We start from the raw sequence: 26,761 nt of genomic DNA, 5'->3' as shown, positions 1-26,761 counted from the left end.
TGTGTGTGTGCTCGCATTAATAAGGTTTCTATGCCTTTCTCACCCCTTCTCCCCTCCCCTCCGACCCGCTTCACAACACACCCACCCCGCGATGTGCATGTATGTATGTGCTTAATCACGCGCAGCCACCTCTGCCTTCAGCTCGCCATATGGTTCACAGTTTTTTTGTTTTTTTTCCCACTTTAAAGAAAGTGCTCATTCCTGCGGAAATTTGACACATTTACGCCAAATTCAGATGGATTCAATCGAGAGCTGTTAACAATAGACCGCAAAATAACCTCTAATGACAGAGTGGTTTAAAGTTTGGCAATTTTGAAAAAGTCAAGGAGGTTCATCGCTCCTCTGAGGCACTTGAAATTACATGCACACTGAAGTTTTTGTAGGAAAATAGAATCAAACGTACAGCATGCTGCTTTTCATGACACATTTCTACATGGTGTCTTGCATTGTCGTCCAATAAAAAACGACAAGACGTGCTGTGGCCTGCCGTGAATTGACTGTTTTTTCATGATAAACAGGGCTAACCTACATGTGGACGACAAATGCGCGGGCCCCTCTGCGTGTCTTGTTTACGAGCAGAGCGGAGCATATGCTGCTCTTCACCGGCAGCGTCTCCCACTGCGATCCTCTCCGCTCTCCACTCCTGCCTTAAATACTTCTCGCCAATCACCTTGAGAGCACGCGAGCCGTTTTTGATTTATTGTGCCGGCACGGCTGCTTCTCCATCTTCGACCCCGGCTTGTCACAAGGCGGCTATAATTGGGAGACGCTCATGACCCACCTAACACAGCAGCGCAGTCAGAGGGGGTGGCATCCTTGGGAATTCTCCCTCTTTCTATCTCTTTTTACTCCATCTTTTTTCTTCCTCTTCCAGGGAAAGTAGGACACCCACAGCACCATTAATTGTTTTGCCCTTTATATCTCAAAAACAGCAGAAAGAGAGAGAGAGAGAGAGAAGGGTGGATGAAGAAATAAAGGACGCGGCCTCACTGTCTCTGCGCTCTCCTTTCTTGCAGGAGGCCTCAGCCAGCTTCGCCAAGTGGGAGACGCTGATGAAGGGACTGGGGTCGGGGGTCGTCGCCACAGACAACCCCTTCACGCAGGTCATGGGGCTGGTCACGCAGATGTACAAGCAAACAGCTATAGCCAAGGTAATGGGAGAGCAGGTGGTGAGGAAGTGGGAGTGTATCTTGTTTTAGCCCTTAACTTATGTCGTTATAAAACACAGGAAATCCTACTAACAAGTATTGCGTTAGTATTCCAACATACACCGTCCTGCTGCTGTCAGTACTCCAAATGTGGATCAATCCGCAGCAGAAAATAGTACCTATTTACTCCAGTTTGAGTGGATGTTTTAGTAAATTATTTTGCTGTTTTAAAAGAAAATAACTTTATATATTTTTCAAAGATCTTCAGTAGGAATTGATGGGTTCAGGGCTGTGTGCAACTGACCGGGTAGGAATGTCTGAAAGTTTTAGAGGAGTTGTTGCTTTTGGTCTTTTAATGGACTTTGCTGACGATAAGAAAAACACAGAACAACGTCAGCCCTCTCCTTTAAACATCGTAGCAGTTTAATGCCTCGATGCTGACGGTGATATTTCATCTCAGGGCATTTGTACATAATGCACTCAAACCTTTTATTGGCGGTGGGCTGCAGTCAACATCTAACATTAGCTGCTTTCACTGCTAGCCTCGCTCCCCGTTTTATTATATAACAGGCAGTAAAAAATGTGAAAGAGCAGCCTTGGTTTCAGTTTGACCACCGTGGACTTTACATCATTATAGGCAGCGGGGTTGGTTCTCAAAGTGTTGAGCGGGGGTGGGGGGGGAATCATATCAATCAGATATTTTCAGGTTGGCCAGATTCATCCAGACAAGAAGAAGGCATGTAAAGTGCAAGATGGACAAATGGAAAATCTGAGTCCAGAGCAGTGTGTGTCCTGCAGTGTGTGAAATGCATGTTGGAGCAGGAGACTGAAGGACAAATCCTTTTTTTATTGAAGGAGCTATTTGTAGGTTTTGCTCTTGCTACATAGCTAACATTAGCATTAACAGCTGTTTACTCACCAGTCTAGGAGAAACGGTGTGAGTTCAGCATCAACCTTCGTTCCTTTAGCCGTCTCCAGAGGTGGAAAGCAACACACAATGACTTGATGGCATGACATGCATCATGCATCTCACTGCAGCCTCCAATCCGCCCTGAAGACGTAGCTGTTCAGAGGTTGTATTAAAATATGGCTTAAGCTCTTGTCAAGCAACAATCACCACCGCCGGCTCCCGGCAAGAAAAAAAACGTTCACCGGCAGAGAAAACTCACAAACAGCCGATTTAACCATAACCACAATCTTTCCCTAACCTCAAAGGATCGTTTCACAGTTTTTCAAGTCCGTCTTCAAACAGTAGTTGGGAAACAGGTTTTGCTTTCTGTAAACATTCCTCCCGTTCAAAGTGGCGTCTCCTAATGAGCTTCCAATGTAAGTGATAGAGGATGAAATCTGCAGCAAAAAACACAATCCAAAGTTTATCTGAAGTTAATATGAGGCCTCAGCAGTTAGAGTTAAACAAATCAGATGGATGTCGTCCAAAGTTGCAGACTCTGTTTGTGTTGCTATCTCCCATTTCTTACACTGACAGCACATTAGGAAAGGGTTCTTTTAAAAGCCCAGTAATCTCGATTCCTTTCCCTTTTAAATGTTTCCCACGACCAAACTTCATCAACTTTTAAACACACAGTTTGTAGTTGTAGCTGATTTTATGCTACAGTTGGTCAAATGAATTATGGTATAATAATAATATATTTCTCTTGGCTTTGTATCATATTCTACTAACTTTTTAGTCGACAGCCAGTCAGTAGGTTGCATCAAGTAATGGAGTTGTGTAGTGTGATGGTTTATGAAGGTTAAATTAGTTCACAGGTGAATTTGGAACATTAATTTTATGACAGAAAATCCATTATTCTCACCATTTACTTTTGATTCTTTAGTCCTGAAAATATCTCCTTAGTAATGTCACGATCCATGAGCTGCATCTGGTGAATAATAGAAAGAAAAATGTGACTAAAACATTCATATTTATTATGGTTTTAATAGTTTTTGTGTTAAAAGTATCTGTAGCACCTTGTCGCTCTCCATAGCTGTGCAGACTGTGAGAAAACAGGCAGCATTACATCATTAGTGCCATATTGACATGCAGTCAACAAAGCAACACACACTTTCCTCTAGTGATGTTCCCTGTGGTTAACATTACAAAGATTGTAAACCTGTGTGACTACTCTGAGAGCTGACAGCTAATATATATATATATATATATATATATATATATAAAAGTCAAGAACAGTTTAAATGGATTAAAATTAGCCAAGGAATATAATATATGTGTTCATTTTGATGTTTCAGGAAATGGTGAATTGATGGTAAAGCATCATGTTCTGAGCGCTTGGCCAACCACTCAGTGAGATCTCATGGGAAAGCATCGCCATGGTAACAGAGCCTAATGGTCGCCAGTGAAAGCACTTATACAAAGTAGAGAGTTATAACTGAGGTATTATTTAGTTGTGTCCAGCCTGGCATGATTACACCTTATCTCAAAGTTACACACCGCACTAAAATAGCATCTCTGTGATGTTGTTGCCATGGAAACGTGGTCGGCTCTCAGTTTGAAGTGACATTTTTTTTTTTTTTTTAATGAGAGAGAAATAAGCAGTGTGGGGAGGTGGCCGGATGCATACAGTATGAGGGAGGTTGGGGGGGGTCAGAGCAACTGGTGACAAGAATCTAACAAGCATTTACATTTCCTGTTCCCGTGGAAACATCTTGAAGGCAGTGATATAGTTTTCAACCTCTGATCAGTTCCCAGCCTCTCTAATCTCGACGCGAGGAGAGGAGGCAGTTCCTTAATCTCTTATATTTGTAGTTGAGTAAACATTTCCACCAAATGTAGTATCCACTCTCCAATCATCAGCCATGTTCGAGGGGCTGGCATTCCTCTCAATTAGCCCGACGCCCTCAGCCATGAGGAGCGCGGCCCTGAGGTCAATGAAGACCGGAGATAACCACCGAATGCAATCATCCACACGCTACTTGCCCAGCCTGCCTCTGTGCTTGGATCTTTTTTTTTTTGCGCTTGGCGTTGTTTGCTGATTGGATTTCTGCTCAGTTTAGCCTAACACTGGACCTCCTTTCATTACAAAGGGCCCCCCCACACACACACACACACACACACACCACACCACACCCACCCACCCACCCACTCGCCCACCTCAAAGCCGATACTGTTGGCCCATTCTCATTTCCTCCCCTATTGGTTTTTAGAGTCAGACACACTTTCTCTACTTCACAAAAAAAAAAACGCGTTCTCTCTTCTTTTTTTGGATCATCGGGAGGGGAGGAATGGTGTGATAGATTCACACATCTATGTCACTCTGACGAGCATCACGGCCCCTGCCTGCCTGCCAGTCTGCCTGGCGACGGAGCTGCCAAACGCCTTTGGGGTATTTTTATTGCTTTACCCGCCAAGCATCTGCTCCCAATTACCCAGAGAGGACAGCTCTGATGCTGGACTTTAAAGCAAGCTAACGGGCCGCTTCAGACAGCCGAGAAGTTTGTGCACTAATTAAACTCAGCGGAAGGAAGCCGGCGAAGCCAAGCCGTCAGTAATGAGGACCCCCCAGATCAGAACGGGGTCGGCAGGCCTGGCGGAGAGATTCATTATCAGGCGCATCGGCTAATTATCAGCAAGGCAAAGCAGAGGTTCTCCCACCAGAGCAGGTGTGATGGCTGCAGAGGTTGTCAGGTTGCAGGAGGTGTGGAGAATATAAGGGTGGGTTTCACACCATGGAGAAAGGCCTGTCTCCAAAACCGTCCAGTAAGGGCTCTGTTTGACTCAAATCAAACCTCAGTATTTCTCACTAGTTGGTGCTATTCTTGGCAGCTTTTTGGCCTGGGGGCTCTGAAATGAGCCGAGCCCGGATGCTCAATGACACGCTCATACTGCACATCCACTTCAGCTTTGCAGAAGGTAGCGGGAACGGCCACAGCCATCACAGTGTGATCGCCGGGCAGCAGCGCGCGGTGAAATGATAGATACGGATACCTGCAGGGTACAGTTAACTCACTCGCACTTCTGCTGCTTTCTTTTTTAGATTGTTAGCCTCACACTGTCAATCAAGGTCGGAGGCTTCAGCAGAAACAAGCGAGATGCTATTAAATTGGGACTGTGATGTTTTTTAAATCATTGTTACCATTTGACTTCATAAGAAAAACAAGGAAAACAAAAGAATAAACACATGAATAAAAACAGTGTTATGTAAGAAGAAAAAAAAAACAGGCAAGTAACTCAAGAGCAACATAGTTGAGAAACTGAACTTTTACTTACTGTGGTAACTGTCACTTTGACAGGTAACCAGCCTAATATATCTGTTTTTGGGTGTTTGCAAGTCCTGAGAAAATCTGAAATATTCAGAGTGCAGTCACATAATATGTCAATCAGATTCTCAATCTGATGGTTTATTATTTTATATGTTTAATTCATATATTTAAAAAGACTTTAAACTTAATTAAATTGATTGATTGATTTATCTTTATTAAGTTGTTGTAAATTGTTAGAGCTCGCAGTGGATCAAACGATGAAATTTCTGGTGTGTGGTGTCACCAAAACCCCCTGGAAAAAAAAAAGAAAGAGAGCAAACACCAATCATACATCGAGTTGTGAGTTATTGATTTACTCTCACTATCTGCGAGCTGACAAATGCGCCCCAGTCGCTCCGTGTGCTCTCTCCTTTTAAAGTCTGGATCCTTGGCATTCAATAGAGAATCGATCACACAGAAAAGGATGCCGCGGTGATTAATTGACTTCTTCACTGATCTAGCCGATTCCTCTGTGTGGGGTCGACCAGTGAAGTGATGGATTCAGTAGCTCTCTTTCATCTGTGTCTATTTCTGTATGTGTGTGTGTGTGTGTGTGTGTGTGTGTGTGTGTGTGTGTGTGTGTGTGTGTGTGTGTGTGTGTGTGTGTGTGTGGCCAGGCGGGAGCTGTGAAGGACTACATTAAGATGATGCTGGAAGCGGAGCAGCTGAAGTTCCTGGTGTTCGCCCACCACCTCACCATGCTGCAGGCCTGCACCGAGGCCGTCATCGAGGCCAAGGTAACCTCAGGCGGTCTTCTTAGAACGTGCAAAGGGGGGTGGTCGGCAACAGCTGTCAGAAATACAGCAACAATGACATTAAGTATTAGGCATTATTGAGTATTATTAAGCAGATCGTTGGTCTCACCACTCCCGACTATTGGATCACACACACACAGCATTCGCCATGGCACATGACCCTGGTCACCCCTCTGACTCCCAAGAGGCAGATACAGGAAGCTAAATCAAGTTTCATCCCCTCTGCCGTAACAGGTCTGGACACAATACCCGCTGATTACAGGGACGGGCTGATCTATTTATGGATGTACGTGTATATGTCTGGATTTGTAAGGATGTTACCATGCGAGCGTCTCCGGGTGCGTGCACTATGTTCTCGATACACGGACAATGCGGACAATTAGGCTTTTCACTGCAGACGCTACTCCCTTGGAAATACATTTGCATGGAAGGTTCCAGGTACTCGATGGCAAAGACAACAAACACAACAGTAACCTCCGTTTTACTACTGCGTCTTTGTGGACCAGGAGAAGAAAGATAACTGTAACCATGACGATCTGAGCATCCCTACTCCAACACCTACAAGTCTTTCTGTACCATCAATTAGCTCACATGAAAGAGAATACAGCATTTATAAAGCACTTGATTTAGCTTTTATTTCTTGTGTTATTAATAAGAATATGAACGATAAGAATAAGAAAACAGTTGAAAAGTAGCTGCTGTCGTGACGCACAGACGTGAACGTGATGCTCTGTATTTATAATCGTCTTTGTAGTTTATCGTTATCCCTTAAAGCAAGCGAACAAAACGCATCAGTCAGTCAAACATCACGTCACCTACTGCAACCATTCATTGTATCGGCTATAATCAGTCAGAAAACCAGCGTCCTGTGCACCAAGCCTTTATAACACAACGCTCTTGAAAAGTTTCGAACTGGTTTCCTTAAACATCTCAGAGGTAATTTAAAATATCCTAGAATTTGTGCTGTTCTTGTGCTATCAATCACTTTGCAACAAGAGGGAGCGCTGCTTTTAAATGGTTGATATTTCATTTTGGCACAAATGTTCATTTCTGTCATTTCCATTTAAGATTTTTTAAGTTTTTTTCCAGCAACAGAGACCTGAATTGCCCATTAACGGTAACCTGGAAGTACTAAATGTGCAGAATGTATTCATATATCACTCCTCCTTCCAGGCTAACCAGAGGTAATTGGCCCCACACTTACATTTTATTCTTTCTTCCACAGCCCTGCTGTGTTTATAAGTCAAGTCCCTGCCATATCCATGATTAAGTTAGACAGAGCACTGAGCTCTAAGCTCACAAGTTTGGCTTGTGCTTCAGCGGGGGATATACAGCAGAGGTTAGAAGTTGTGAATTATTTAAACATACATGCTAGATTCAGGTGTACACTGTACTACAGGTACATTATTTAGATAATTAACAAATACAATAAAAAAGAGCTTTAGTTATAGTTGTATTAATCTTCATGTAAAAGTGTTAGTTTCCTCTTTCTTGAAGAAAAGTCTACTTTTTCTCTCTAAGAAAGTAAACTTTACTTCCACAACTAATCTCCCAAGGCATATTTCACAAGTCATCACAAGAAAACGATATCTCTTAGCTCGGCGCCGGCAACCTGTGAAAGAGTTCAAGTGTGTCTGTGTATGTGTGTGTGTGTGTGTGTGTCTCGCAGGGGTCGAGGAGGTGTCGACTGAATGTAGTGGTGTGGTACGGCGTGTGATAACACATTCCTCCGTGAGACGCTCATTCTCTGGTGCATTCGCACTCACCAATTAACAGAGATGGGCTAAAAAAAGGAACGACAGGCAACGCGCTGCGATGAGAAGCTCGGCAGAGACAAGTGACTGCACTCCAGTCACATGACGTAACGGTGTCTTTATGCTCCCGGCTGGAGTGTTTGTTTGATGAAGCTGTGAATTTTTTAAACTTGTAAATATGGTGCGTTCAATGCAAGAGGCAAAGCACTCTGTTGAAACAGCAGGTTTTGATTTTTTTTTCTTTTGACCTTGAGATGTTGTTTAACCGTCCGAGTTCATCCCGAGCATATTTATCCGACCTTTATTTCTGCAGGAAAAGTCAAACAGACCTCTGTGTTCTTTCTCAGCAAGGTTCTCCTTCATATTCATGCAGTTACAGTTACATTCACATGTGGGAGCTCCACAGTACGAACACACTCTGCCACTGACGGCCACTGAGCAGCTCTGCAGGACCGGTGGACCAAAATCAAAAGAGTGCGGTCGCCTCAGTGCATTAGCAGCTCAGTGAATGTCAACTTCAAGTTCAGGTTTAATGAACATGCAGCCACTGCTGTCTTTGTTTGGTGCTATAAAATTTTACAAAATATTCCTACTGCTCTCATTTCCTTTCAAAGATGCTACTTTATTTACTGTAACCAGTTCAGTGTTCGCTATTGTGCATTTATTCACACACCTGTCATTGAAAACTCTAAAGAATAGAAAACAGGATAATGAAATGCTCCTCTCCTTTAATGTTCCAGCACAAATCAGCGCCAGCTTTTTTAAAGGCGGACAATACCACCCCTTGAAAATTGTGTGAACCTTTAGTGAATTAAATGACGTGCAAACAGCCACTCGTACATTATCCCCTCCAGTTATTGGCATGATTCTTCCTCAAATGCACATACATAAAGGAGAGAGAGGTTCATTTTAAATGACTGCATATCCAGGCCAGTGCATCTGTGAAGAATAACGTAACAGCTCTATTAGGCACAAAAGACTTTGTTAATCTGGCCTTAAAAATTTAAATTATCTTTTATTTATAAAAGAAATTTCAAAAAACCCGAAACACATTTTTCCTCAGTTGAAGACACTCAGTTGCTTTGCTGCTGCAGCCTCACTCGGTTTGGTATCACCAGTAGCTTCTTTGAGCTAATGCTCAAGGAGCCATTTGCAGGTTTTGCTATGGTTACATAGCTAACGTTAGCATTAACAGCTGTTTACTCACCAGTCTAGAAGAAATGTTGCAAGTTGATCATCAAACTTAATTCCTTTTACTCACCAAGAGCTGTCTCCAGCGGTGGAAAGCAACACCAATGTTAACTGTTCTACTGAGGCTAGCACGCTAACCAGCTAGCCCTGAGTGGCGACTCACTGTAGCCTCCTATCTGCCCTGAAGATGCAGCGCTGCTCAGAGGGCGTATTTTAACTTCGTCTTGAGGAAGAAGAAGTAAACACCTCCTCCATTTTAAAAAAGTTGATGTGATGAACATGTTAGCCAAACATTTGCCTTTTTACACATCCAGCAGATACAGAGCAACATTAGCATTTATTTGGAGTTTATTTTTGCCACCTGACGAATCTAAGTCCTTTTAGCTCTCTGTTATGCTCTTCCTGAGGGAAATATCTGGCTGCTAAATGTGTGGTATTTAGTGCTGGGCTGTAGCTGTAGCAAACAGAGGGTTTTTCACTGAAAATAGCTGCTTCCTGTTGCTGGAAACATGCCAGATAAACAGCAAGCCAGAATATCAAAACAATAAACTAAAAGAACCTAAAATGTTCCATAGAGCTGAGGTGAACTGCAGAGTCGGGTGATAATTCTTTGTGGGTTTGTTGCTACTAGCAACTGCTTTCAAGATACACATTCATTTGATCCATTGTTAATATAAAAATACGAATTAGAGCAGATCTAATATCCAAATCCAGTGTGTTTACCCTGCAACTGCCGCAGCTTTACCTTGTTAATTCTCAAAACAGGCACGAGGCTATTTTTTCTTTCCTTGACTGAAGCCGACATGATTCTGCCAATCCACACTTCATTCAAAGGTTTTCTGTGTTGCAGCTGTTCCATCAGCTGTGCACATGGCAGGCGCTTCTCCAACCGTCTTCTATTGTGAATTGAATTTTTTGTCTCGTCTCCGCTCTGTCAGGCCGGTTACATCCGCATCGACGGCAGCGTTCCATCGTCGGAGAGAATCCAGTTGGTCCACAAGTTTCAGAGTGACCCGGAAACCCGAGTGGCGATCCTCAGCATTCAGGCTGCCGGTCAGGTATTTACACACGGACGCTCTATAACTCAACATATACCGTAGCACTCTTCCTCTCTGTTGTGAACAAAATCTGCAATTCAAATGACTTGGACGTGGTCACAAATCACACTTTATGTTGTGGAATAGTCACTGAAAAATGACAGGAATGTTTAATATAGATTCAAAGAGCTGAACACAGTGTCCTCTCTGCTGTCACTACTCCTACAGACTGCCTGGTCATTATAAGGGAAATGAATAGGTGCTGTAGTGCAACAATAAATAGGCTAAATGCAGTCAATTGTTAGATATTAGCAATAAAGACAAGTGTTACTGGTTGTAGTGAATCATAATCAGGGTTTGTGTAAATAAAAATAAATTCTGAAAAATGTGTTTTACTCTTAATAACGAACTTAATAAACTCATTGACATCAATTATTCCGAGTGACCGAACGTTATGCTTTCCAGTCAGAGGAAGTACGTGCTTGAAGCACTTGTATGGCAATTAGCATCTAATATTCTGTTATTAAAGAGGATTTTACAAAATTACATTTCATTGGAAAGGGGCTGGAGTGTTCCAGTTTGAGCCGCTGTTGAATGAGGTTTTTATTTTTTGTTATGATTGGACTGTTATTTTTCTGTGTGTGTGTGTGTGTGTGTGTGTCCTCTCCAGGGTTTGACCTTTACCGCTGCCAGCCATGTGGTGTTTGCCGAGCTCTACTGGAACCCCGGTCACATCAAGCAGGCTGAAGATCGAGCCCACCGCATCGGGCAGACCTCCTCCGTCAACGTGCACTACCTCATCGCCAAGGGCACTTTTGACACCGTCATGTGGTCCATGATCAACAGGAAGGTAACGCGTTAAGCCTTTGATTTGTCGCCACACATTCCACCAGTGGCGTCCTCTTTAATGTAAATGAAAAATCATGTTTATCAGCTGCTTCATTAACACATAAACATGTAAAAATAGCTTCAAACATTATCATATACACTCTGTTTTTCTTTATGTACTGTAATGCATATATGAATAAACTTAGACGCATCTGTGGAATTGATTTGCATGTAAGAGCAGGCTTTGGGGACTTACATTAATAATCACAGCTGTCATCGTTTGCAAATGAAAACTCATACTGCTCGTTACAGAACATTTAAAAAATACTGCACCGAATCATCAAACAGTGACATGATAAACAGAAAACTGCCGTGTGGAGCTGAATTTGCTACATCCTCCAGGAAACGGTGACCGGCAGCACTCTGAATGGGAGGAAGGAATACCTGAAGGCGGACGAGGGCGACAAGGACAAGTGGGACTTCCTCAACTTCGCCAACGCCTGGACGCCGAGTGAGATGGTGCTGCCGCTGGAGGGAAACAAAGGAAACCAGAAGGACGACCTGTTCTTTAGTCATGTGAGTCCGCTGGAAGAAATGGTCACAGCCTTAAACCATAGTTTCATTTTACACACATGTGCACACATATAGATAGAGATAAAGTTTCACAACTCTCCTCACACATTTGCAGATAATATTGCTGCAATAATACGCTAATAACAGAAGGAGCCAGATTTTGAAGAGCTGCATAAACCAAATATACTTAAAATCAAATTACCATTTTCAAAACTAAGATTATATTTTAAGTGGAGAAATTATGGTAATGTTGAGCTCTGGTGTCCAGACACTTTTGTGGATGAGTAATAACAACCGAATGTGTATGAGATTTGTGAGATTGAATAACATTTGTCAGTTTTTGCAGATTTTCTAAATTGTTTTGGAACAATTTCCTGAATCACTTGTACAATTCTCAAAACATTAAGCAGAATAATCACATCAATTAACAGTTCATTTGTACTGAGTTCATCACTGCCACGAAAATGACAAATTGTCGTGTCTTTGCTGAAGTTAGCAGCCAAGTGTTTAAAGAACTTTGTGAGTGTGACGCTAAAACTGTTTCTTTATGTTCCTTACTCGCAGTAAGTATTTAATATAAATAACATGTCAAACAGAAAATAGAAAAATAAAAGGACTGACAAAGCAAATGCATCAATACAACAAATACATGTGAAACCAACATATAGACTGTCAACGTGCCTCTGCCATGACGTCCTCAAAGGCAGCATGTCTCTTCCTCTCTGTCCTCCTCTTCCTCTCAAACTAAACCACCCAGCAAAGCATCCTTTGACATCTTTGCTTCTGTATGAGCGGCCTGTTGTGTCTCTCTGATGTCTGCCTGCTGCATATTCAGTGACTGTGGAGCCGACAGCACCCTAAAACTCAGTTTTGTAAATGTGCTTGAGAAACGGTAGTGGAAGAATTGCCTCTTTAAACTAAATAATAACAACAAGTTTCACAGTAAATTGAGCCTGAGTGAATCTGAATATTCACCTGTTGTCCGCTCTTGTGATATTATGACACTGGTAGATGGACGAAATGTGAGTCACTACAAAATGCATCATTGGCTGATTGTAATTTTGTGTCAGTGATTTTTTAAACTGTGTAACAGGTGTGCATAGGGCTGTGTAATAGGACCATTATTTATTGACTTAGTATTTGAAAATATTATATTTTAAAAAGGTTGCATCACACTTAATGTGTCGTAGATTACAGTAGGAATCTGGACTATTGAATGATCCGTGCAAAACTCATAATTTGCAATCAGGTAGTTTTTCTTTCCTGTGTTAGCAGGGGGTAAAATTATTGCCTCGTTGCAACAGTAACAAAAGGGATAAGGACTGTGTTCCTTTTAAGGTGGATTGAAACCGATCATGCATGTGACTAATCTTAACTGTGTTTGCTATAAAGAGTGAAACTAACTTGAACTTGCATCTTTTCTCTTAGTTTGAGAGGGACAAGCAGCACGATATCCGTTCCTTCTTCTCCCCGAGCCCCAGCAAGATGAAGAGGAAGAGGAAGAGAACAGAAGATGGAAAAACATCTCCCTCCATCTCCTCAAAGACAGCTGCTTCACCAGCTGCTGGCACTGGAACAAACTGTGAAAAAAGGGAGGAGAAAGGGGAAAAGTCCTGCTCCCAATCCTTCGCCATACCCGACCAGGACTTCTCCCCCCAGCTGAAGAGGCTGCGGACGCAGAAGCCCGGCCCGAGCCCCAGGTCTCGATTCAGGGGGACGAGGAGGTCGACAGCTGGGGGGAGCGGCTCCGGCAGCCCCGGCGCTCTGGTCTCCTTCATGGCGCCGCGGAACCTGTCGGCGCCCAAACCTACGATTGAGAAGTGGAGCTGTGGAGCCTGCACCTACTCCAACAGCAGCCTGTTGCCTTACTGCGAGGTGTGCGAGTTCCCACGCCCTTCTTCTGCTGCCATGTCAGGTACGATAAGAAACAAGAAACAATCACAAATCATCCTCACCTAATGTGTGTGTGTGTGTGTGTGTGTGTGTGTCTGCCTGGGTGTTCATCTATTTTTCTTGTTTATTAATCCACAAACTTCATTTCACTGATTGCAAAACAAGCTGGATTCCATTAAGAAAGAGACAATAATTCCATCATCTCTTGCTTGAAATGAAGCACCTGAAGCTGAAATCCATTCATTGCTTTATTTTCCCACCCGTCAATATCAATCGTAGCAGTCTGTTGACATAATACATTTGAACAGCATTACAGATTTCACCAGATGGAGATGCGTGATAGCGAAAGATGGAGGCAGGCTTGCCAGAGTCTGAAATAGCTCTGTTAGGAGAATATTGTCTGTCTCTCTCTCTCTCTCTCTCTCTCTCTGCAGATGACAAGGACACAGTATAATTCTCACCTGTCAAGCTGAGAGAGAGAGAGAGAGAACAGGCGCTTACTATTGCTGCAAACGTCTCGCACAAAGTTGGGAAAAGTTGAGCTGGCTCTAGTTGATATCTCTGACAGCCTATGATTGTATCTTGCAAAAAAAAAAAAAAAAAAAAAAGAGGGGAGGGAAGTCATTATGACCTGGCAGGCTGCAGGTCCATGCTCTTTAAATGTCTGAGATGCATCAGATCAGCTCAGACATGACTATAAAAAAAATAAAAAAATACCCTAAAATTCCGATGCAGTTTCAGCAGCAATAATATTTAGGCAGAATTAGTTTTAGTGCCTGTTTTTAATGCAGGATGTTCCACTGAATTTTATGGTGCATTGACACAAGTGGCCTTGGTAATTTAAAGTCATACAAACCTATGTATCTTCACACTCGGATGAAACTTCGCTCCTATTGTTACGTCTTATCCAATCTGACACAGATTTGCACTGAAAATGAGTATTTATATAAGAGTTCAGTATTACAAAAAGGCATTCAAGGGTAAGATACTATATACAGAGGCCTCTCTTATGCTTTGTACAGTACATACTGGGTTTCTAGTAGAGAGTTCACTCCATGTTCACGTCAAGAAATCGCAGTTTTAATATATAACAAAATACTTCAAAACTAGTTTGAATTAATTCAAGGCGTCAGAATAGTTTCATAACATGGATCTTTTCCTTTATTTCACCTGAATAAAGGATTTTATGTTCCATATTTTTTCCATCACATAAACTACGTAATACATTACACGACATTTTTGACAAGAAGATCAATACCACTCATGTATGTGCGCTAATGATAAAGCTGAGAGTTGGAGCAGTTAGCGTAGCTTAGCCTCGGCCTGAAAAAACACTGCATTAACGTGTGTTTTAGTGTGTTTGTGGCTAGGTGTTTACCACTGCTTCCTGTTCTAATGCTAAGATAGAAAGATAGATGGAAAGATATGAGTTGGCTCTAGGGAAAAGTACTGGTCAAAAGGCGACATGGAAGCCAAGTTGTTATCCAGCAGTGTGTCTTTAGTGCTGTCATTTGTGATCGACAGTGAAGCTTTTATCTCTCCCCTGGAGTCGGTCTGAACTGAGGTGTTTCTTAAAAAGAAAGCAGGTCTTTCACTCACCTTTTTAGTAGTTTTTCACCTGAGAGCGGGAACGCTATTCATCGCCACTGTTGCCCTGAAAATCTTCTTTATTAAAGTCTTATTTTACTAGCAACCTTCTCTGCACACCAGTCTCTCAGTCAGGATGAATTTACCCATTAACACATAATACATTTTCATTATACAGTCTGTGTTGCAACATTTTACATGAATATTTGTTAATAACACATTCAATTTCTCACCTGTCTTTCAAAAAAAAAAAAGGTTGACACTGCATTAATGACTCTAAAGTCTCCTCATGCTAATATAGGATCTATATTTAGTGTAACAGTACAGTAAACACTGGCTGGGCTGAAGGTCTGTTTGCTGCTCGGTCCACTGGAAGTGAGCACGGTGCACTTAAAACGCACAGTTCAAACAACCAGTACCTCAGCTTTTGAACAGCACACAAAACACACACACACACACACACACACTCTCTCACACTCACCCGCCCACACACACGCACGTGTTAACAGAATTCACCCCGCATTTCATGCTTAGCTACAGCAGATGCTTGATAACTATTCAGCAATCACACTCTTCTTTGTCACAAGCGCCACTCTGCATTCACAGCAGCAGGCTGTGTCAGCTCACTAGACAGGGAATTTAACAACCTGCTAAATTTGTAAATGACAGACTGTGCTGAAAAATAACAACTGTATTTATGGAGATATCTCTCAACTTGGCACTGCAGTCCTCAGCTCGTGGAAATGTAAGAAAATAATCAGTTCGGAGGCTATAGTATGACATGAGATATGTTATCCCTCCAAGAGTAGCAACAGTTCCTCGCAATAAATACAAAAAAAGCTTTTGCACCGTGTCACAAGTTTTGTCACTAAGATATGTTGCAGAGAATCACAGAATACCTGCACGTGATACAAGGACGTCAAGGCTTCTTACTGATGTAAGGGAACAGGTTTCTGAGGCATTTGGCTTCCGAAGCCAGCAGCTGCAGAGGAAGAAGAGTCAGCATGCAGAAGGATATTGGTCTGTTGTACCATGAGGCATTTGTACCAGAATGAGTAACATGACATAAAAAAAAAAAAAAAGAAAAGAAAGATTCCTATGATTCGATTAGAGGCTGGCAACCAAATGTGAAAATGGTATATTGACCCTTCGCTGAGCCTTGTGTTCCCTTAGCAACTGTTGCTACATCTGTCAAGCCTATATGGCACCAATGCAGTTTACAGTGATTACGGAGGCACATTTACTTCTCGAAATTCATAGTTATTTTTGAAACAATGGGTGTTCAGTTTCACACAGATGTAGACGACAAACGACAATTTTGGCGGCTAAAATGACGACTATTGCTATCAGATTTTATTAGCTGTACCTAGTTAGCATTAGCTAATTCATTCTAACTCGGTAAGCTGGTTGAAAACACCATCTCTAGCTGATTTTTTAAAATTTTTCCAGCTGACTCGTAACAATCTTAAACACGCACATGATGTCTACATACATGATAGCATGCTAAAAGATGGAGGATAATGCAACATGTCACAAGTCAACATCCTTACAAGCTGATTGTATTTGTAGGATAGAGCCAGTTAGCCATGTTTTTGTAGGACAGTAATACACATATCTTGTATTGTGTAACACATCTCTGTTTGGATGCTAAGTATAGAAAAGCATACTTAGACAAACAACATGAGAAAAAGTTTTGAGAATGAAGACTAACAGATGATTTGCATAATAAGTGTAAATCAGTGTAAACTTTCCAAATCCAAATTAAGAACAGGTCAGGGGAGCTAACGTTAGCCCAAACTCCCAAACAGGCACTTTTCTAATGTAGTTAGCAAAAGCAGGTAATAAGCTAGTTAGCCACACATGCTAACATCTAATTTAGCTTAAGTTAGAGCAGATAAACACAATATTTAATCCCTTCCATACACTTTTGCTGTTGTGTTTTTTCGCCTTTTGTAGAGCAAAAAAAAAACCCATACTCCTCCAGACCTCTTATATATCAAGTATATGTCTTTGTTATGTCGCCTCTTTGCCACTTTGACATGTTGAGAAATCCAAATCTTGACAGGAACAGTTGCTAACCTGTAGCTGGACAATTGCCTGTTATGGTGGAGGGGTTTAGCAAATGGTAAATGGTGAACGCCAATTTTTAAAACATCTATACACATCCTCAGTAGGAAGCTGTAGCTGTTTTACAATACCCAATCATCTCATTATATCATTATTTCATGTGCAGCAGCTAGGAGAGCTTACCAATTTCCAGGTGTTAAACGTAAACAGCTTTCATTAATTTGATCCAAATTGAATCACTGTTGAGCATTATTGTCAGTACTGGAGAATTACTTTTAATCAAACTGTCATGGATTATTACCTCCTTATGTGACGGGGTTTGGGATCTCAGGTGAGGTTAGTCTAGTTGATTTAGCGCCAGCACCGCAACCAGACTTGCTTCTGTTCGACCATTTGCACGTTGAATCAGGGGTGTTGAGAGTTCCTGTGTTTTGCAGCTTTTTCAGGCTCAGAGCGTGGGCATGATTTAGTCCTTCAGCTCTTTCACCAGTAGACCAGCAATTTGTCTCTCAGCACCTACTGTCAGAGATGTACACAGGAAGAGGGCAATTTGGTTATCTCCTGGCTCTCTGCACCTCTCAGCTAGCACTCTATCTCTGTCCTGATTTTTAAGCATTGAACAACAAAGTCCAGCTGAATCTTTGTTGAACTGTTTGATTTCACAGATCATTTTAAGATCTAGTACTTTCCTTTTCTTCCATAAGTCTCTGTCAGAGGCTGCAGCTGTTTGATTCCCTTCAGGCGGCAATAAAAGCTTATGCCGTTGGCCCGTGCACAGGATCACATGCTATTTGAATGTGTCTGTACATAGTAGTATGTTTGTGTGTCTGGATTCGAGACTCCATTTTAGAACCTTATCAAGCCACTACAGACATAATGGGGCCCTGATTGGGGGGAAAACAAGGGGGTTGACTGGTTGAGTCGAGGCAGGGCCCTCTAGGATTTCCCCGTTAACATCTTCCTCAGTGGGGACAGCTTAACACAAATTGAGCCGTCTCTCTGCGGTCTCGCTCAGCTTGTTAGCGAAGGGGGGGGCAGCGGTGGGGCCAGGAGCCCGGAGACTCAGATGACATTTGAGGAAGCCGACTAGAGGCTGGCCTTTTGAAGAAACGAGCCACAAAGAGGCAGGATCACTAATTAGCCCTCTGCGTCCCAAAGTCTCACAACTAACTGTCTTGTTAGATTTCACACCTCAAGTTCAACAAATAACGTGAAAGGATATGATTTAAATTTTAACCAGGAAAGTCGGGAAAAGAAATGGTATAGTGCTACTTTTAAAGAAGTTCTGTGCTACGGACTGAATGTGAGATTTACATCTTCTTGTTAAATTTACCTTGAATTTTACCTTTACAAAACACAGCGCCTCAGAACACGATGTAAAAATACTTTTTTTTTTTAAAAATTGTGTGGTGATGGCATAATCTTTGCATTAATTAACATTTTTGTGGCTTATATTTCTGCTTGACCTTCACAGAATTACAACATTGTGCATGAATGAGAATCACATGAATGGTTTGAGAGTGGAGCTGCAGAACGGGCTTGATAGCGAGTCCACAAGGTGCCATAAGCTGATTCTTTAAAGCAAGATCTGCCATTGGCAGTCGGCCATTATCAGCTGTTTGAATACCACCCGGGTGCACAGATGCGGCAATCGCTGACAATTATTTTGTTTAGATTTGATTGCACATGATGCAGGCGAGCAATTAACAAAACAATGTGACACGAGCATAATTCATTCGCCCAGCAAATTATATTGGCTGTTTGATCCGGGAGGAGGGGGGGGTGGAGGTGGGGGGGGTGACAGGTGTTCCATCTGCAGCTCGATGCTTCGCTGCCGACATGCTGCTGAGCAACGGATCTAACGCCTACAGTGTCCCACCTTCAGTTAGCGGTTGGTATGCAGCGACCAGGCAAAAGATTAGATGATGTTTTATGTGCTTCTTTGTAAAATGAACATCCTCCCAAACAGACTCGGGTGTGTTTACACATTCCCCTACATCCCTGCTAATGTCTATCCAATCCACACCTCTAAAATTGTCAGTAAAGGACTTATGATAGCTAATAACATCACTAATGAGCCATATTGAGTTTTACTTTCATGTCAGCAGTCATTCTGTCACACTGTCACACTCTTCAGATGATGGATATCTCGCTTGGGAATGAAACTCTTCAAAGTCTGATTACACTCTGCAGCTCGGCCAATAAGTAATCTTCATCTTTCTCTCTCTCTCTCTCTCTCTCTCTCTCTCTTTCCCCTCCTCTGCTGGCTCAGAGCCACCCAGGCCTCGACAACCCCCCTCCTCCGAGAGGGACCAGGCGTGCATCGTCCTCTCCAGCTCCGACAGCGAGCCAGAGCTCAGCCAGGGAAAAGCCCAGCCTCTAAAACCGTGCAAAGACAAACAGATCGAGGAGGAGGAGGAGAAGAAGAAGGGGGAGGACGAGCCTCCGAAAGACAAACAGAAACTAGGAGAAGCAGAGGAGGAGGACAAGCGGCGGCTCAAAGGCAAACAATCAGCGGGAGAGCGAGGCGACAACGTTTCTGGCGGTGGCGGCTGCCTTCCCTCTGACCACACACCGGGTAATCCCACCTGCAATCTTCTCCTTTTCATATCTAGGGAAATTGGCTGGTGCTGCATTGTCACCTGCCCATATAATGCTGTTTAATATCATCACTTCAAACCAATAAGGGATTATATCTCATTCCATATGGGGCTAGGCATTATTATTCTTACTATTATTAGTATCTACTTGGGGATATTGCCTATTTTCTGCACTCAGGGAGCTAGAGGAGATATTGAGTAAAAGCTCACTAATCTCCAGAGTGCAGCTTGTTGAAACAAGTGACCTGCTCGGAGCACCGACACACACACACACACACACACACAAGGTCTGAGGTTCGATCACTGTCCGGCAGGTAACTGATGAGCTCCTGACTGGCTGTTTTTTAATAAAGTGGGCCCAGGTCTAATTAAATAAAAGACACAAGTTCCCTCCCTGTGCCAGATGATTCTGGAAACATGACCTGTTTTCCCCGTCCACTCTGGTTATATGTGAGCATGTCTGCGAGTCTCTCAGGGCTGTGAAGAAACAAATTCCCAATTACACAGTGTGTAATATTGCAAATTAAGACCTCTGTGTTCAAGTACTTGTGTCTCAAAGGGATACACAAAGCAATAAATTGTGCTAATTACAAAGAACTAATTACACCATGTGCAATATGAAGAGCTCCTAAAAAAATTGCCAGACTAGCAGAGTCTAAGAAAAGCCTGTGACCTGGGTGTTGCCTCTGAAAGCTTGCAGACAGTTTGGGTCAGAGGCACTGAAGGATGAAACTGAACCGATATCAGTTACTTCACATAAGAATGAATATTGCCCGAGCCATTTAGGTTTTAACAGGCAAGCTATCAACCCCTATTACCCTCTAACATCCTGAGATCGGTTTTGCAACAACTTGGCAGATTCCTTTTCTTTCAGAGCCACACACACACACACACACTTTGACATCTATTAGTGCCCAGAGATTGTCAAGTGTTTAATTTCTCCTCTCTACAGCCACATGTAGCCCCAGTGGCCTAACACTGACTCCCACTGCCGCCTCCCCTGCGGTGCCTTCTGCATTCTGTGCGTCCTCACTCTCGGGGGGGAAAAAACACTGGAGGTGAGCGAAAGGCCTGTTTCCTTTTTTAAAAAAAAAAAAAAACTCCTCCGTTCAGATCGACTCCAGGGGAGAGATAAAAGCTTCACTGTCGATCACAAATGGCAGCACTAAAGACACACTGCTGGATGCCAACTTGGCCTCTATGTCGCCTTTTGACATGTACTTTCCCCTAGAGCCATAGTCTGTCCATCTATCTATCTATCTATCTATCTATCTATCTATCTATCTATCTATCTATCGGCCTTTTTGCCTGTCTGTCCACCTGTCCATCTATCTATCAATCCGTCTGTCTGTCTGTCTGTCTGTCTACATATCCATCTTCCTGTCTGTCTGCTTGCCCGTCTCGCTGGTGGTTAGTCAGTGTGTTAGTTACATGCTGTTGTCAGTATGTCTCCGGCAGTGTGGATTTAATACGAAACACAGCAGTTGTCCAATAAAAGTGACCTATGGGGTCAGGAGCGGTGCCTAATAATTTTCCCTCTACCTGCCCGTGGTTTTAGAAGGCAAACCGCAGAGCTGTCGGCCGCCCCCACCTCTTGATTGCTCTGAGATTACTTTCCTCACAGCACAGACAGGCAATCACTCCTCCTCCACCTCTCCGTCTCCCTCTCCTTACTGTCTGTCGCTCCGTCTATCTGCATGACCCAAACATTTAAACACGGATTTTTATTTATTATTTTGTTTTATTTCAGATGCTAGTTCCAACGTTTCAGCTGCGCCAAATGTCTTCATATTTGAAGAGCACATTTCGATTATTATTTTTTTTTTTTTTTCATATCTTTTGTTTCGATCCTGCAGAAGATGAGATGACTTAGTCCAATTAGGCGTTGTTTTCTTTCTCTTGCGGTAAAATAACAGATAAATCCCTTGGGGTGTTCTGAAGGCACTGTTCATACTGTGTAAGTGACAGTCTAATAAGACGGCTTTGTAAGATGAATTGCCCCCATCGTATAAATGGCCCACTTAATGCAGCTGGCGCGTTCCGCCACTGCAAACAGGGGAAGGGGGGGGGGGCTGCTGCTTACTACAAATATAGGGTGCACATTGCAGAGCTGCGAGGAGGTTTCATTACAGATGTAGAAGGACAGATAGATGGGATTTTGTGAAAAGCTAGTGTCCTGAAAATGTTTTGGTACCAGCTTTTTTGTAGCTCTGCACAATTCTCCTGCCTGGTCGCTTTGGTATTTTTCAGACACGAAGTGCCCCCCCCTTCCAGCTGCCGCCAGGGTGAGATCAGAACAGTGTGTACCAGATCCAGGAAAATTACACCTATAAGAATGGGCAACATAAAAATGAAAGATATGGACATTGTGCAGCAGAGGTCAAGGAAAGGAGATTACTTATAAGGATGATCTCACCTTGAAACAGGAAGTTTTAATATCAGATTGCATCACAAATATTAAACAAATCAGTGGTGGAATGCAGCTACCATAAATTATACATTTCAAATAATAGTCAGTGTTGAGTTTGAGGCTGAAACAATGAAAGAAGAAAAGCGACTGGAATTAATTAGTGAATGAAAACAGTGTTTGTGTTAAGACACAAACGCAGAGTAGCAGGGTGGTGAGTATGATATGACTTTGTTGTTGTGCTGATGGAATTGGCGCCGTGGAAATATACAACAAGAATATACTTAATGCTGAATTTATCAACACACGAGATAAAAGACAGGAAAACAGGAATATAGTCTGTTAATAAGTCTGATATGAGTCACTGTTAGATCACATACCGTTTCTAAAGTAGTTAGATTAACTGCACGTGAATAGTTCGCTGATATCAGTTCGAACCTGTAAGTAATCTGAATTTTTATACTATCTATATGTACGTTGATACTGGATGCTGTATCTTTGGTCCCACATGTTCTCCTGTCTCTCAACCCTCCTGAGTGTTTCTGCACAAAAGCCGATTTGTCCCATAACCACCAGAGACCCCGTCCAGGTACATGGCAGCACTTGTTCGTCTGAAAACACTCTCGTCTCACACATCAGGCTGTGTCGGTATTTTCTCCTATTAGCAAGCCAAATGGACACACACACACACGCACACACATGCACGCAGACAAGGCAGACAACTGGCCACGCGAAGTGATTTAAGGCAAGTATCATTGGAGTGTTATAGGTCATTGTCTAAATGAAGCGTGGTCGAGCAGCGGCGGTCTCATTTCCACCGCCTGACCTTTTCTTGCTAGATGCTGGCAGGATGAGCAAGCTACATAGCTGACATTAATGACCTACTCTCTCTTTTCTCTTTCTCTGTTTCTCTCCATCTGTGACTGTCATTTCATCACTCTCTCTTCCACTCACGCGGCGTGTTTCCATCCCGTCGTCGAGTGAATTTGTGAAAAATAAATTGGGACATTTCTGTCAAAGAAATGGGCGTCTAATGTTGCTGCAATATGAAATATGCTAATTTTTCTTTAATCAAGAGAAAGATAACAGGATTAATATCAATTTCATGTCTGTGTAGTAAGTACAGAGCTGGATTTAAGATGTAATTAGCCTTGTGTAGAATGAAGACTGGAGCTAGTGGCTAATAGCTAGCTTGCGCTGTCCAAAGAGTAAAATAAAGAAATACAAAAAAACTACAAGCTCACTAATTAACACAGTGTAACTGATTTGCTTTAACCTTTACACAAACATAGATGTAAAAAATTAAAAACGCTGGTGTTTTTATTACAGATTTAGAACAGAAATTTCTTAAAAATACACAATTAAGACAGTTTCGTAGGTCTGTTCACACCAGCATTTAACACCACAACATTTTACAGCAAAATCAGTTCATTTCCGTGGAATACTGCAAGAAAAACATCTTTGTTTATTGCATTTGATCAAAAGCAAACCATGCCTTATATTTATTCAGAAACTTAAGTTAATATCAGTGACCAGCATGTGGTGTGACTGTCCAATCAGGTCCAATTATGAGAGACTTCCTGTCTTTATTCTGTGGTCCTGTCTGTTCATTGACAATGTGGCGCAATCGAATACGAATGCTGACACGGATACTAAAATAGCTAAATGAAAAAAAAACCATAATTGAAGATTCAGCTGCGTTTTTTAGACCCCGGCATGTCTGTTCATTGTTGTAACAACTGGTGACGGCAAGAAGCAAAATGACTTTCATTCCTATTTATATGAAAATGTCACAGATAATTACTCCAACATCACATATTTGAAAGCAATAAACGTAAATAAAAGGTAATTCTTTTAAACATGAACTGGATATGCACACACATTTGAATATTCCGCTTCAAATGTCATATCTTCCCAATATTGTGCCTCTGTATAAATAAATCTTAAAAGCTGCTGGAGCTTTATGTCTCTGCTAGTCATTGCATCACCAGAGGAGCAAATAGAGGTTCCAATAAAGCTGTGAAAGCCAGTAATGAGCCAATAATATATACTCAGTGAGATATTAGTCAGCCTCTTCCTCTCTCCCTGCAGACCGGAGAGCTGCAGCATGTTTGTCTTCCACTGCTGATGCTAATGACGATGATGAGGACAATGATGGTGATGACGCCAGCACTACCCATCCTGTCTACCCGGGCCTGCAGTTCTGCACCAGCCAGTACACAGACCGAATATATCTTTACTCCAAGGTATGCAGCCCGCGTGAGTGTTTGTTTGTACATGCATGATGGTTAAGATGTTTTACTAATGATTTTTTCATGCTGGTTTTTTTTACTCCAGGTTGTGAATAGATGGTGCAGTTAAAGGAAATGTTGTCATGCCTTCACCCCAAAGTGTGTGACACTTAGGTGGTGGATTTGTGTGTGTTAATGCCAAAAAATAAAGCAGCGAGGCGACTGCGGTGAGATCAAAACCGAAATAAGAATTTTCAACAACAAACTCAGAGGTTTAGATTCATGAATCGACTTTGGAAAATCAAAAAAGGCTCACAACTCGACTTTGACTGGAGTCACCAGCGACTTCACTTGACTTTGAACGACTTGATATCTTTCCCAAGCACAGAAAGATTAAAATTTATGTTCAACTCTAAATTTTTCTGACTTTGGATGTACTTTGTGTTACTCTGACAGCAGCTAATCACATTGCACATGCAAGAGAGAAAGTTTTATTTGGCAGCTTATATACTAGCACATTATCTTATTCTGACATCGACACATTCAGGTAAACAGACTTCTAATTTAATCTTTTGCCAGTTTAAATGACAAATGGCAAATATCAGCAGTAGCTAATGGAGGTTAATGGCGTTAATTACATCCCAAAAGGCCAAAATGAAACTTTTGGCTGAAGTCTGTACTGAGCCAAAGATCATTTGTGATGTAATGTCACTCTAAAATCATGAGTGGACTGAGTAATATCTGTAGTTCAGCTGCACTAACAGAGCGGTGAGCCTTTCTGCTCATCACATCACATCACAAACACAAAGACATTAGAGTAAGTAGCTCGTGAAAAATAAGTCTTGCCTTATTTAAGTAGTCTTTCGGGTGTCATCTGCGGGTTGTGACCAGAAATGACATCAGTCACACTGTGGGTTTCAGGTCTGTGAGGTGCCCAAGAACATGCACACACACCACGCTCTCGTCTGCACCCTAAATGACATGCACACAGAGAGGGGCCAGTAAAGAGACAGACGGTGCTCCTGGTGACCAGTCTGACTATTAAGGGGTTTGTTTTGCATGTGTTGTACGCCAGCAGTTGGAGTGAATCATCATTGGGTAATACAAATCTAGCTTAACGTTAGCTAGTTAAATCTACCTTTCTCTCCCTGTCAGCTTGGCCCGGATGTCACCACATGTCTCCACTTCCTGTATCCATAGTTTCAAATTAAAATCCTTCTGCAGAGTCGTGCGACTTCATGACATTAAGCCACTGCTATAAAATATAGTCCTATATACTGTAGCTGAAACACTGATTCATCAAAAAGGACAGATTTCAATTAAGTCAAGAAGTTTTGGATTTCGTCTGGACTTTATACTTAGGACTTGAGACTTACTTGTTACTTACCGTGACTTTGTAACAAGAAAGTATAATGTAAAATCTTATGGTAATGATAAACTACATTAGTTTAAATCATTCTAAATTATGCACTGCCTATACCGTAAGAAAAACCAAACAAAGCTAAATAATAACTGAATGAATGTGAATGAATTTCACATCCGCAGCTTGTTTTTTCCGTTGTGCAAAATCAACAGCCTTTACTTTTCCCTTTGTAAACTGCACCCCTGCCTGAGGAAAAGTCCAGCGTAGAAAACACTGATGTTTGTAAGCCTGTGGTAAAGTAAAAGAAAAAATACCATATAAAGAAAAAACAAACAAACATCTACACAGTTTTTGTTGCCATGAGGCCTGAAATGAAAAGCTTTTACTGAGCATTACTGAAAGCTGCACACTCTTTCACAACTAGACTATATTGCTGTATTGTATATTATGTGTTGTTTCTGTCCTTTTAAAAGCTGCACCATGTGATATTTTCTTATCCAGAATGGCTTAACCACTGAGTGGGTCCACAGTCATCAAATGTGACCTCACAGATTGACCTCAATAATTCAAGGCTGCTGATGTGAATTCAGAAGCGATAACAACTAGTGTGTCCTTCCATTCAGAGGAAGCGGGACTCCACAATGTCACATTTATGCATCTGATGTGCTTGTTAAGTGTAAAATATTGTAAGCTGAGTGAATTCATGCAAATATTATGTCATGTTTGCATACTGAGTATTACTTTTCACTTATCTCTGCAGCAAAAAGCTAATGTGTAAATCTTCTGCAGCTTTGACGGGAAACAGGAGCTCTTTTTATTTTCTAGATGAAAGTCAAAAGCGTCTGGTATAATAATTTTCATTTCAGGTCTCAAGGCAATAAGAATAAGTAAAACCGAAAGGGCACGTGGAGTTTTGATACCCACTCGATGTTTTGTTCCTTTACCAGCGTGTTCCTGTCATATTCAGCTGAAGCGCGAAGAAAACATAATTAATTCCTTTTTCTTTTTCCTTTTTTTTTTTTTTGTGAGTGGAAGCCTCATTGACTTCAGGATCTCTTTATTAAGATTGA

General features: G+C 42.0%; 1 protein-coding gene across 4 annotated transcripts in view; it reads left to right on the top strand.

The window, feature by feature from the left end:
- Nucleotides 1–26,761, top strand: part of zranb3 (zinc finger, RAN-binding domain containing 3) — a 76,733-nt gene that overhangs the window by 25,496 nt on the left and 24,476 nt on the right. For all 4 annotated transcript variants that reach the window (XM_056370800.1, XM_056370798.1, XM_056370799.1 and 1 more), the window contains exons 8-15: nucleotides 1,017–1,151; nucleotides 6,023–6,142; nucleotides 10,044–10,163; nucleotides 10,813–10,992; nucleotides 11,373–11,546; nucleotides 12,972–13,458; nucleotides 19,363–19,668; nucleotides 24,189–24,343. In XM_056370800.1, the coding sequence (XP_056226775.1) occupies nucleotides 1,017–1,151; nucleotides 6,023–6,142; nucleotides 10,044–10,163; nucleotides 10,813–10,992; nucleotides 11,373–11,546; nucleotides 12,972–13,458; nucleotides 19,363–19,668; nucleotides 24,189–24,343 (1,677 nt within the window). The remainder of the gene's footprint in view (nucleotides 1–1,016; nucleotides 1,152–6,022; nucleotides 6,143–10,043; nucleotides 10,164–10,812; nucleotides 10,993–11,372; nucleotides 11,547–12,971; nucleotides 13,459–19,362; nucleotides 19,669–24,188; nucleotides 24,344–26,761) is intronic.

The sequence above is a fragment of the Seriola aureovittata genome, chromosome 24 (assembly GCF_021018895.1).
Source record: "Seriola aureovittata isolate HTS-2021-v1 ecotype China chromosome 24, ASM2101889v1, whole genome shotgun sequence".
In the NCBI taxonomy this organism is placed as follows: domain Eukaryota; kingdom Metazoa; phylum Chordata; class Actinopteri; order Carangiformes; family Carangidae; genus Seriola; species Seriola aureovittata.
This window is presented reverse-complemented; position numbering and strand designations above follow the sequence as displayed.